This window comes from Salmo trutta, chromosome 27 (assembly GCF_901001165.1).
Source record: "Salmo trutta chromosome 27, fSalTru1.1, whole genome shotgun sequence".
In the NCBI taxonomy this organism is placed as follows: Eukaryota; Metazoa; Chordata; class Actinopteri; order Salmoniformes; family Salmonidae; genus Salmo; species Salmo trutta.
In genome coordinates this window covers 30,359,227-30,371,401 of record NC_042983.1, presented here as the reverse complement: position 1 = coordinate 30,371,401, position 12,175 = coordinate 30,359,227, and the positions used below count along the sequence as shown (strand labels likewise).

Here is a 12,175-nt window from a genome sequence, read left to right as displayed (position 1 = left end):
ACGCAGTGACCGAATTAGAGCAATCTATTGTTAAAAGTGAAGAAAAATGTATGATTAAAGTCAAACTAACCCCTAAGCTTGATCGTGATTCCAACTGACTGATATCAGATCTATTATTTCTTATTTCTATTATTTCTCTGAAACAAGAACACCTGCTCTTTCCGTGACAGACTGACCAGGTGAATCCAGGGGTGATCGCTATGATACCTTATTGATGTCACCTGTTAAAACCACTTCAATCAGTGTAGATGAAGGTGAGGACACAGGTTAACCTCTCTGTGGTATGTGACACACTCGCCAACAGCCAGTGAAATAGCAGGGCGCCAAATAAAATAAAAATCTCAAAATTCAAATTTCTCAAACATACAACTATTATATCCCATTTTAAAGATACACTTCTCGTTAATCCAACCACACTGTCCAATTTCAAAAAGGCTTTACGGCGAAAGCATAACATTAGATTATGTTAGGACAGCGCCTAGACAAGAAAAACCACACAGCCATTTTCCAAGCAAGGAGAGGTGTCACAAAAACCACAAATACAGCTAAAATTAATCACTAACCTTTGATGATCTTCATCAGATGGCACTCATAGGACTTCATGTTACACAATACATGTATGTTTTGCTCGATAAAGTTCATTTTTATATCCAAAAACACCATTTTACATTGGCGTGTAATGTTCAGAAATGTTTTGCCTCCCAAAACTTCCGGTGAATGAGCACATCCATTTACAGAAATACTCATCATAAACGTTGATAAAATATTCAACTGTTATTCAAAGAAGTATAGATACACTTCTCCTTAATGCAACTGCTGTGTCAGATTTCAAAAAAGCTTTACGGCGAAAGCAAACGTTTGCAATAATCTGAGTACAGCGCTCAGACACAAAGAAGCCATACAGATACCCGCCATTTTGGAGTCAACAGAAGTCACAAATTCATCGGAATGCACTCCCAGGAATCCCAGTTCAAGAATAAATGTTTGTTTTGTTCGATAAAGTTCATCTTTATGTCCAATAACTCCATTTTGTTCGCACATTCAGTGGAGTAATCCAAATGCACTGTGCTCGCGCAGTTAGTTCAGACGAAAAGTCAAAAAAGTTATATTACAGTTCGTAGAAACATGTCAAACGATGTATAGAATCAATCTTTAGGATGTTTTCATCATAAATCTTCCATAATATTCCAACCGGACGATTCCTTTGTCTTCAGAAATGAAAAGGAACACACCTAACTCTCACGGGAGTGTGTGGGATTGAGCTCGTGGGATTGAGCTCATGTCATTTTTTCAGTCATCTGACTCCATATGCTCTTATTGTCTCCCCATTCACAGTGGAAGCATGAAACAACGTTCTAAAGACTTGACATCTAGTGGAAGCCTTAGGAAGTGCAAAATGACCCCATTGACACTGTGTATTAGATAGGCAATCACTTGAAAAACTATAATCCTCAGATTTCCTCACTTCCGGGTTGGATTTTTTCACAGGTTTTTGCCTGCCATATGAGTTCTGTTATACTCACAGACATCATTCAAACAGTTTTAGAAACTTCAGAGTTTTTTTCTATCCAAATCTGCTAATAATATGCATATCCTACCTTCTGGGCCTGAGTAGCAGGCAGTTTACTACGGGCACGCTTTTCATCCGGACGTCAAAATACTGCCCCCTATCCCGATGAAGTTAAAGAAGGATGTTTAAGCCTTGATACATGGATTGTGTATGTGTGCCATTGAGGGTGAATGGGCAAGACAAAAGATTTTAGTGTCTTTGAACGGGGTATGGTAGTAGGTGACAGGCCCTCTGGTTTGAGTGTGTCAAGAACTGTAATTCTGCTGGGTTTTTCATGCTCAACAGTTTCCCTGTGTATCAAGAATGGTTCACCACCCAAAGGGCATGCAGCCAATTTGACACAACTGTGGGAAGCATTGGCATCAACATGGGCCAGCATCCCTGTGGAACGCTTTTGACATCTTGTGGAGTCCACACCCCAATGAATTGAGGCTGTTCTGAGGGCAAAGGGGGTGCAACTCAATAGTAGGAAGGTTTTCCTAATGGTTTGTAATGTGTAGTAATATGGTGATATTACCTCTGCTTCTGGAAGTTCACCTGCGTACTGTGAGCCGTGCAATGTCATTTTGGTGGGACTTGTGCTGGGGTTGTCGTCTGTTGGTCAACGATGATCATTTTGTCTCTCCTGGGACACAGACCTTTGTCCTTGGAACATCAATTCAGAGTGGTGTTATCACCTTGGACTTGTCTATTCCTATCAGCATAGAGGCTAAGCAGGTCTATTGGGAGCCAACCCCTTCCCCACTGCACTGCTCTCTTAGGTCTGGCCTTGTCACAAGCATCACACAAACACACGGGCCCCACGTCCACTCACATATTAACACGGTAACAGAACAAGAGGAGGAACATTTCTGAAACACAAGCTATTTTTCACATTGATCTTAAATGTGACTTCACATTATAACTGGGGTGATCAATTCCAGATGGTTTGTCTTCTCGATGAAGCTTGGGTCATCACATGGTTCTTCCCATTTTCTTTCATTGATCCCTAATATTCTGAACCCATTCTCCATATATTCTAGTGAGTCTGTGGACAAAATTCCAACTAAAAAAGGGACACCGTATTTAAAGGGATGACTTAAGATAAATGTACTGAAAAGCCTATTGAATGAAAACTTCACGAGAAAATCTGTTGGCCAGGAAGTGGGAGTGTTTTCAGCAGTTGAATTACATTTGTTTAGCACGCACAAGGGAACCATCCCTGCAAAGCCGTTAAGCACCTGCACAAGGTAAGTCTGAATACCAACTTACTGAGAAGTGAGTAGGAAAGGCATGTGTAATAAAAGTGTTAATATCCTAAGTCGGAATCAGGCCCTATGTGCATTGGGTTGAACATAGGCAGTAGAGTTGCTTAATAAAGATGCAGAACAATGTCAATTGGCAGCATTGTAGGGTGCAGGCTGCCAGACAGTTACAAGACAAGACTTGTTCTTACATCTAGCTGCTTAATAATTCATCTATGGAGTGAAACTCATTTAACCACAGCACATTTTCACTGACTCAAATCAGTATTGTAAATTAACATCTCCCTAGGCATTGGATACTTGCCATTGTCATGACGTTGCCCTCTTTGGGAACAGCGAGCACTATTCCCCCTCCCTCTGCACCATCCCCCTACCTCTGTCTCTTTGTTACACTCAGGCTGCTGTGGTCAGAGAGGTCGTAAATTCCTGGAGGAGAATCCTGCCTCAGGGCCAGACAGTATAGAGAAAGTGAGTTTTCATAGAGAGAACAAAGGAATTTCTTCCACCTCACAGAACTGGAGGTCCGAACAATATTTATGTTCTGGAGAATGTATAAAAGATCGGTGAAGAATCCAGCTACGAACTGGTCCGTTTGGTACAATTTTGTGAAACTCATGAGAGACTAGTAAATAAATGATTTTAAGGCAATTGATGTATGGATGACTTAGTGAAGACTGGGTTCGTGCAGATAACCAACAATTTACGACGTTTGGAATGAGACTAACGTGAGGTAAAGAATAATTCATTAATCAGAAGACTAGGTGATCAGATATTAAAATATCTGAAAGTTATATTAGGAAAATTATAACTTTAATCTGAATATTTTCCTTGGTGCCCCGACTTCCTAGTTAATTACAGTTACGTGATTAAGTAGTTTAATCACGTAATAATAAATACAGAGAATTTTCAATAAAGATGAATCTTCAGTTTAATGATGCCAAAGACACGACACCAATCTGGGCTAGGAGTTCCAAGTTCCGCTTATAACCAAACCAAGTCCATGTTCATCCCTCTATATTACCAATATTATGCCTGGTACATTTTTCAATAAAGCATCTCTCATGAACACTAATGGGAAGATTATTCAGTGGAGGAATATTCAGCAAAGTGCATAAGGTAGTGTAGTCAGCGGAAGGATAAATACAGTATTCATACTGTAGCTTCAAAAAGACTAGCTGCTACACAGACAATCTAATCTTCATGTGTTTTCATTTAGTCAAGTCCTATTTTTTTTATCCATATGTACAATCAGCTCTCGCATAGAGTTAGGCCTAAATTCCCTGTTTGGAGCATTTGAATTTGATTGCTGGGTTTTGATTGCTCAATGTGGTCATTAGGTTACATGATGATGTCCCAGAATCACCTGCTGCCCGCACCACAGACGACTTGGTGGCAAGGGGTGTTTGACTTTCCCAATTCAACATTTAGAATATTCGGCTGTTGATGAAGACTTAAATTGGGAAGCCAATCAGAGCACAGGGGTGCTCTCCCCACAAGAAAATGAAAGTACATTTTGTCAGTCTACAGCGAGCTAAACATTTTTGCGCCATTGTGCTTTCATCTTTAACCCTCCGAACCATCTATAGACTATTGTCTCTCATTAGGGCCACATTTGCTGTGAGCACACCAGACATGGCAGAGCTCAACGTTTCTGAAGATTGTGCAAAGCTGCCATCAAGGTAAAGAAATTGTGGTTATTTTGAAGAATCTCTGTTTGACACTTTTCCGTTTACTGAATGATTCCATGAGTTATTTCATAGTTTTGATGTCTCCACTATTATTCTACAATGTAGAAAATAATAAGATAGTAAACATTAGCTAGTGTTAGTCGGTTGTACCTGTGCCAAAACTCTGGCATTTCTTATCCTATAGCTTGTTCTCCATTTTCTTTTAAAATCTTTAAAATGTTATGCCAACATTTTTGAGCACTTATCTCCAAAACTTGTTTTCTTTTGGCTCTCTCTTGTTTCTCTGCAGCAGAATTGCAATACGTATTGTATTGGCACCTAAGTATTGTGATAATATAGTTCTTGGCAATTCCAAGCCCTCATTAGGACAAAGGATGATATGGCAGCCACTTCTACACACAGAGGCAAATATTTGACTCTCTCAAACCCATCCTCGTTTTGTATTTAGGGAGCAGCTCAATATCAAGTAATTAGGGCTATGCCAATTGAGTATCACCATGGTGCAGGGTTTCGTTTTAGGGAAGTCAACTTTACATGGAGACTGGAGACATCCTGCGATCCAAGTGTTTTTCTTGCAAGTTAAAGAAACAGAGGTAGCTGTTTTTTTAAAAGGTGTACTGAGGTTCTCAATGTTGAACCATACATGTACCAGGGGAAGTTTTGGGGGTCAGGCTCAAATAACTTGGTTTGGTTATCAGTGGAACTTGGAACTCCTAGCCTAGAATGGCAAGTATCCAATGCCTAGGGAGATGTTAATTTACAATACTGATTTGAGTCAGTGAAAATGTGTTGTGGTTAAATGAGTTTCATTCCATAGATGAATTATTAAGCAGCTAGATGTAAGAACAAGTCTTGTCTTGTAACTGTCTGGCAGCCTGCACCCTACAATGCTGCCAATTGACATTGTTCTGCATCTTTATTAAGCAACTCTACTGCCTATGTTCAACCCAATGCACATAGGGCCTGATTCCGACTTAGGATATTACACCTTTATTACACATGCCTTTCCTACTCACTTCTCAGTAAGTTGGTATTCAGACTTACCTTGTGCAGGTGCTTAACGGGCTTTGCAGGCATGGTTCCCTTGTGCGTGCTAAATAAATGTTATTCAACTGCTGAAAACACTCCCACTTACTGGCCAATAGATTTTCTCGTGAAGTTTTCATTCTATAGGCTTTTCAGTACATTTATCTTAATTAAGTCATCCCTTTAAATACGGTGTCCCTTTTTTAGTTTGAATTTTGTCCACAGACTCAGTAGTCTATGGAGAGAATGGGTTCAGAATATTAGGGCTCAATGAAAGAAATCCATCTAAATATATGCATATTCGTCTCTGTTTCAGCACCAATTGGTACATTTTAAAATACTCTGATGTTGTAGATTATTTAGGGTTAGGAAAGTATTTGTGAATAATAAAAAAAAACAGGTTAGGAGAGCCTTTTAAAAACATTCAGTTCTTCAACCCATGGTAATATTGGAAGATTAGTGTACATAGAATTATAATAGGGAGAATAGTGTACAATAGTAGGCTATACCCTTGTCTGTTACCTGCACTAACCATGGAACTGGGTGACGACACAGCCAAGTATTGTGCCATGCGTCGGGTTCAAACTGTTGCAGCTTGGTCTGCGCTCCGCTAAAAAATTGAATTAGCCCACATGTCTTTAAAAGAAGATATATACTACCTTTCAAAAGTTTGGGGTCACTTAGAAATTTCCTTGTTTTTGAAAGAAAAGCAAAAATGTTGGTCCATACAAATAACATCAAATTGATCAGAAATACATTGTTGACATTCTTAATGTTGTAATTGACTATTGTAGCTGGAAACGGCAGATTCTTTATGAAATATTTACATAGGCGTTACAGAGGCCCATTATCAGCAAACATCACTCCTGTGTTCCAATGGCATGTGTTAGTTTGAGAAACAGACGCCTCACAAGTCCTCAACTGGCAGCTTCATTAAATAATACCCACAAAACACCAGTCTCAACATCAACAGTGAAGAGACGACTCCGGGATGCTGGCCTTCTAGGCAGAGCTGCAAAGAAAAAGCCATATCTCAGACTGGCCAATAAAAAGAAGCTTAAGATGGGCAAAAGAACACAGACACTGGACAGAGGAACTCTGCCTAGAAGGCCAGCATCCCAGAGTCATCTTCACTGTTGATGTTGAGACGAGTGTTTTGCGGGTACTATTTATGAAGTTGCCAGTTGAGGACTTGTGGGGCGTCTGTTTCTCAAACTAGATACTCTAATGTACTTGACTTCTTGCTCAGTTGTGCACCGGGGCCTCCCACTCTTTTTATTCTGGTTAGAGCCAGTTTGCGCTGTTCTGTGAAGGGAGTAATACACAGTGTTGTCCGAGGTCTTCAGTTTCTTGACAATTTCTCGCATGGAATTGCCTTCATTTGTCAGAACAAGAATAGACTGACATGTTTCAGAAGAAAGGTCTTTGTTTCTGGCCATTTTGAGCCAGAAACGCACAAATGCCGATGCTCCAGATACTCAACTAGTCTAAGGAAGGCCAGTTGTATTGCTTCTTTAATCAGCAAAACAGTTTTCAGCTGTGCTAACATAATTGCAAAAGGGTTATCTAATGATCAATTAGCCTTTTAAAATTATAAACTTGGATTAGCTAACACAACGTGCCATTGGAGCACAGGAGTGATGTTTGCTGATTATTGGCCTCTGTACGTACGCCTATGTGGATATTCCATAAAACATTCTGCCCTTTCCAGCTACAATAGTCATTTACAACATTAACAATGTCTACACTGTATTTCTGATCAATTTGATGTTATTTTAATGGACAAAAAATGTTTCTCTTTCAAAAACAAGGACATTTCTAAGTGACCCCAAACTTTTGAACGGTAGTGTATATCAACTGTTACTAATGATCCTCAGCAACAACCAGCTGAAGGGAACTAACAGTAAATTGACAGTTGAATGTGTGTGGTTATTAGGCCTACTGAGGGTCGATACTGATAGTTGCTAGTATTTAACATGATAGAAAAGAGGCGGGTTGGCCTATAAATAAGACATTCGAGACTGCCCCTCCCTGCAAGTTAAAAGGCTCTACAATTTAAATACTGCATAATGGCACAACATTTCATAAACTTTACTGTGGGAAAGTTATGTTGATATGCTTCAGTTTGCTGCCATATGACTGATTTCACATTTGTCTCCAGCTATTATAAGGTAGAATTTATCTAAAACAACGGTCATTTATATTTACAATTCCCTTATCCAAACTGATTACTCATTTACCTAGCTCTTATCAAGTTGTAAGCTATAGTGCATGGAGAATGCTGTTATTTCTATCGAAAAAAAAGGGAGTATATACTTTTTCCACTTGTACTTGAAACCGGCAGGTTTGCTGGACTTCATTCATGGTTTCATCTTGGGTAAAGGTAGTGGAATTATTAGGGAATTAACTCCAGGTCAGAATCTGTAGACGCACCCCCATCACACCTTCATTTATTCTATCTCCACCCCAAAAGAATAGCGGGTACATAGCATTCTATTAATGAGGGGAATAAAACAATTTCATACATTTTAGAATAAGGCTGTAACCTAACAATGTTTAAAAAGTCAAGGGTTCTGAATACTTTCCAAAGGCACTGTTTAGACCCCTTGACTTTTTCCACATTTTGTAAGGTTACAGCCTTATTTTAAAATATCATTAATCTACACACAATACCCCATAATGACAAAGCAAAAGACATGACATTTACATAAGTATTCAGACCCTTTACTTAGTACTCTGTGAAGCACCTTTTGGCAGTGATTACAGCGTTGATTCTTCCTCTCAAGCTCTGTCAGGTTGGTGCACAGCCATTTTCAGGTCTCTCCAGAGAGGTTAGTTTGGGTTCAAGTCCGGACTCTGGTTGGGCACTTCAGAGATTGTCCCAAAGCCACTCCTGCGTTGTCTTGGCTGTGTGCTTAGGGTCGTGGTCCTGTTGGAAGGTGAACCTTCGCCCCAGTCTGAGGTCCTGAGTGCTCTGGAGCAGGTTTTCATCAAAGATCTCTCTGTACTTTGTTCAGTTCATCTTTCCCTCGATCCTGACTCGTCTCCCAGTCCCTGCCGCTGAAAGACATCCCCTCAGCATGATGCTGCCACCAATTTGATTTGACCACCATGCTTCACCGTAGGGATGGTACCAGGTTTCCTCCAGACATGACGCTTGGCATTCAGGACAAAGAATTCCATCTTGGTTTCATCAGACCATAAAATGTTGTTTCTCATGGTCTGATAGTCTTTAGGTGCCTTTTGGCCAAATCCAAGCGGGCTGTCATGTGCCTTTTACTGAGGACTGGCTTCGGTCTGGCCACTCTACCATAAAGGCCTAATTGGTGGAGGGCTGCAGAGATGGTTGTCCTTCTGGAAGGTTCTCCCATCTCCACAGAGGAACTCTTGAGCTCTATCAGTGACCATCGGGTTCTTGGTCATCTCCCTGACCGAGGCCCTTCTCCTCGGATTGCTCAGTTTGGCCGGGCGGCCAGCTCTAGGAAGAGTCTTGGTGGTTCCAAACTTCTTCCATTTAAGAATGATAGATGCCACTGTAACAGAATCTTGTCTCAGAGCTCTACGGACAATTCCTTCGACATCATGGCTTGGTGTTTGCATTGACATGCACTGTCACCTGTCTACATAAGGTCCCACAGTTATGTGCCTTTCCAAGTTATGTCCAATCAATTGAATTTACCAAAGGGGGACTCCAAGTTATAGAAACATCTCAAGGATGATCAATGTAAACAGGATGCACCTGAGCTCAATTTCGAGTCTCATAGCAAAGGGTCTGAATACTTATATAAATAAGGTATTTCTGTTTATTTTTTTTATACATTTGCAAAAATGTCTAAACCTGTTTTCACTTTGTCATTAGGGGGTATTGTGTGTAGATTGCTGAATAAATTGTTTTATTTAATCAATTTTAGAATAAGGCTGTAACCTAACAAAATGGAGAAAAAATCAAGAGGTCTGAATACTTTCCAAAGGCACTGTATTGTAGTTTGAAACATTTGCAATTTCTTTTCAACGGGTAAAAATGTACTCTGTCATCCTCCAGGTATGTGGACGACGTGATATCAAGGATCGGCAGGATGTTTCCAGACATGTCGATTGAACTCTTCCGACCCAACGGGACGTCAGCAGTACTTCTGGTAAGATTCCTCATCACCACTGGGAATCCAACACTCCTCTGGTCCAAAACTGCTTCTCACACATTCAACATCTGACCAATTATTCAAGTTTGGAAGGCCACTCCCAATATAAATATATAAAAATGCTGACCAAGATGATATTTGCATGGAGTCAGCAATATCCACAAAAGAACATGCAAGCTATGCACCTAGTCCTCAGTTTTTTCCTTCATCGGATACCAGGATGAGTGCAGCTTCCTGCCCATGACTGCTGTCCAAAAATACAGAACCAAGGAACCAAGGAGCTATTATGGTGTGTGCATTCTGTGACAAGAAATCCATGATCGAGGAACACTGGTTAAGGTCCTTGACTAATGATTGTCATGTGTAGTTGAAAGGGTACTGCACATCTGACTGTTCATGCAAGAGGTAGATTATAGAGAAACATCTTCAGTCCTCCTACCAACACTAGGTTCTCCCCAGCTCTGCTTTTGCTCTGAGTTGTATTTATACGAAGTGCTTAAGCATTTGAAGAAGACTTAAACTGTTAATAATTACAGGTAGTATTAATATTTAACATGGTTCCCTGGGATGTGTGGTGGAGCTCTGCTCTACAGCAGCATACATACTGCTGAACGACACAGCTACTGTTCTTTACCGTCTCTTACCACAAAAAGGACCCTACAAAGTCAGTGCTTCTGACTTTTTTTTATTTTACCAGGTAAGTTGACTGAGAACACATTCTCATTAACAGCAACGACCTGGGGAATAGTTTCAGGGGAGAGGAGGGGGATGAATGAGCCAATTGTAAGCTGGGGATGATTAGGTGGCCGTGATGGTATGAGGGCCAGATTGGGAATTTAGCCAGGACACCAGGGTTAACACCCCTACTCTTACGATAAGTGCCATGGGATCTTTAATGACCTCAGAGAGTCAGGACACCCGTTAAACATCCTATCCAAAAGACAGCACACAGGGCAGTGTCTGGGGCATTGGGGTATTTTTTTAGACCAGAGGAAAGAGTGCCTCCTACTGGCCCTCCAACACCACTTCCAGCAGCATCTGGTCTCCCATCCAGGGACTGACCAGGACCAACCCTGCTTAGCTTCAGAAGCAAGCCAGTAGTGGGATGCAGGGTGGTATGCTGCTGGCAATGTGTGAGGAACAGCACTCTGGTCAGTCTTGCTATTTTAATCATGACCGCCAGGTCGTCAGCACTCAGCACTTTGGCCTTCCCTTTAAGTATTTTTGTATTTTATTACAGATCCCCATTAGCTGTTGCCAAGGCTACTCTTCCTGGGGTCCAAACAAGATTAAGGCAATTACATACAAAATAATACAGTACATCACACAACCCATTATTATACACTACTCTACCACAACATAAAATCCATAATACAGTAATATAACAATATTACAATGTAAGTGTGTGTAGAGTGCGTGTGTTAGCGTGTCTTCACAGTCCGCGCTGTTCTCCTTATGAGGTGTAGTTTTCTTTTTTGTCTTGCATTAGTTACAGTGCCTTCAGAAAAAAAAAAAAAAATGACAAGCCGAAATGTCAATAAGTATTCAACCCCATTTATGGCAAGCCTAAATAAATTCAAGAGTAAAAATGTGCTTAACAAGTTGCAAGGACTCACTCTGTGTGCAATAATAGTGTTTAACATAATTTTTGAATCACTACCTCAACTCTGTACCCCACACATACAATTATCTGTAAGGTCCCTCAGTCGAGCAGTGAATTTCGAACAGATTCAACCACAAAGACCAACACATGGCCAAATCTAACTGGAGTTTATAGGAGGTTGGTGGCACCTTCATTGGGGAGGACAGGCTCGTGGTAATGGCTGGAGTGGAATGGTATCAAACACATAGTTTCCATGTGTTTGTCATTCCATTCGCTCCGTTCCAGCCGTTATTATGAGCCGTCCTCCCCTCAGCAACCTCCACTGGTGGAGTTGCTCATCAAGAAGACAGTGAATGTTCCTGAATGGTTGAGTTACAGTTTGACTTAAATCAGCTTGAAAATCTATGGGAAGACCTGAAAATGGGTGTTTAACAATGATCAACATTTGACAGAGCTTGAAGAATTTAGACAACAATAATGGCCAATTGTTGCACAATCCAGGTGTGTAAAGCCCCTAGAGGCATACCCAGAAAGACTCACAGCTGTAATCACTACCAAAGGTGATTCAAACATGTATTGACTCAGGAGTGTGAATACTTATGTAATGAGATACTTATATATTCCATTTTCAATAAATTCGCAAACATTTCTAAAAACATGTTTTCACTTTGTCATTATGGGGTATTGTATGTAGATGGTGGAGAAAACACAACAAAATGTGGGATAACTCAAGAGGTATGAATACTTTCTGAAGGCACTGTACTTGATGTGGAATAGAGTTCCGTGTAGTCATGGCTCTATGTAGTACTGTGCGTTTCCCATTGTCTGTTCTGGATTTGGGGACTGTGAAGAGATCTCTCGTGGCATGTCTTGTGGGGTGTGCCTTGTGGGGTATGCATGTCTGA

At 40.7% G+C, this 12,175-nt stretch overlaps 1 protein-coding gene across 4 annotated transcripts in view; it reads left to right on the top strand.

Annotated features, from left to right (window-relative positions):
• Nucleotides 1-12,175, top strand: part of med27 (mediator complex subunit 27) — an 87,604-nt gene that overhangs the window by 46,750 nt on the left and 28,679 nt on the right. For all 4 annotated transcript variants that reach the window (XM_029717774.1, XM_029717771.1, XM_029717773.1 and 1 more), the window contains exon 4: nt 9,571-9,664. In XM_029717774.1, coding sequence (XP_029573634.1) covers nt 9,571-9,664 — 94 coding nt within the window. The remainder of the gene's footprint in view (nt 1-9,570; nt 9,665-12,175) is intronic.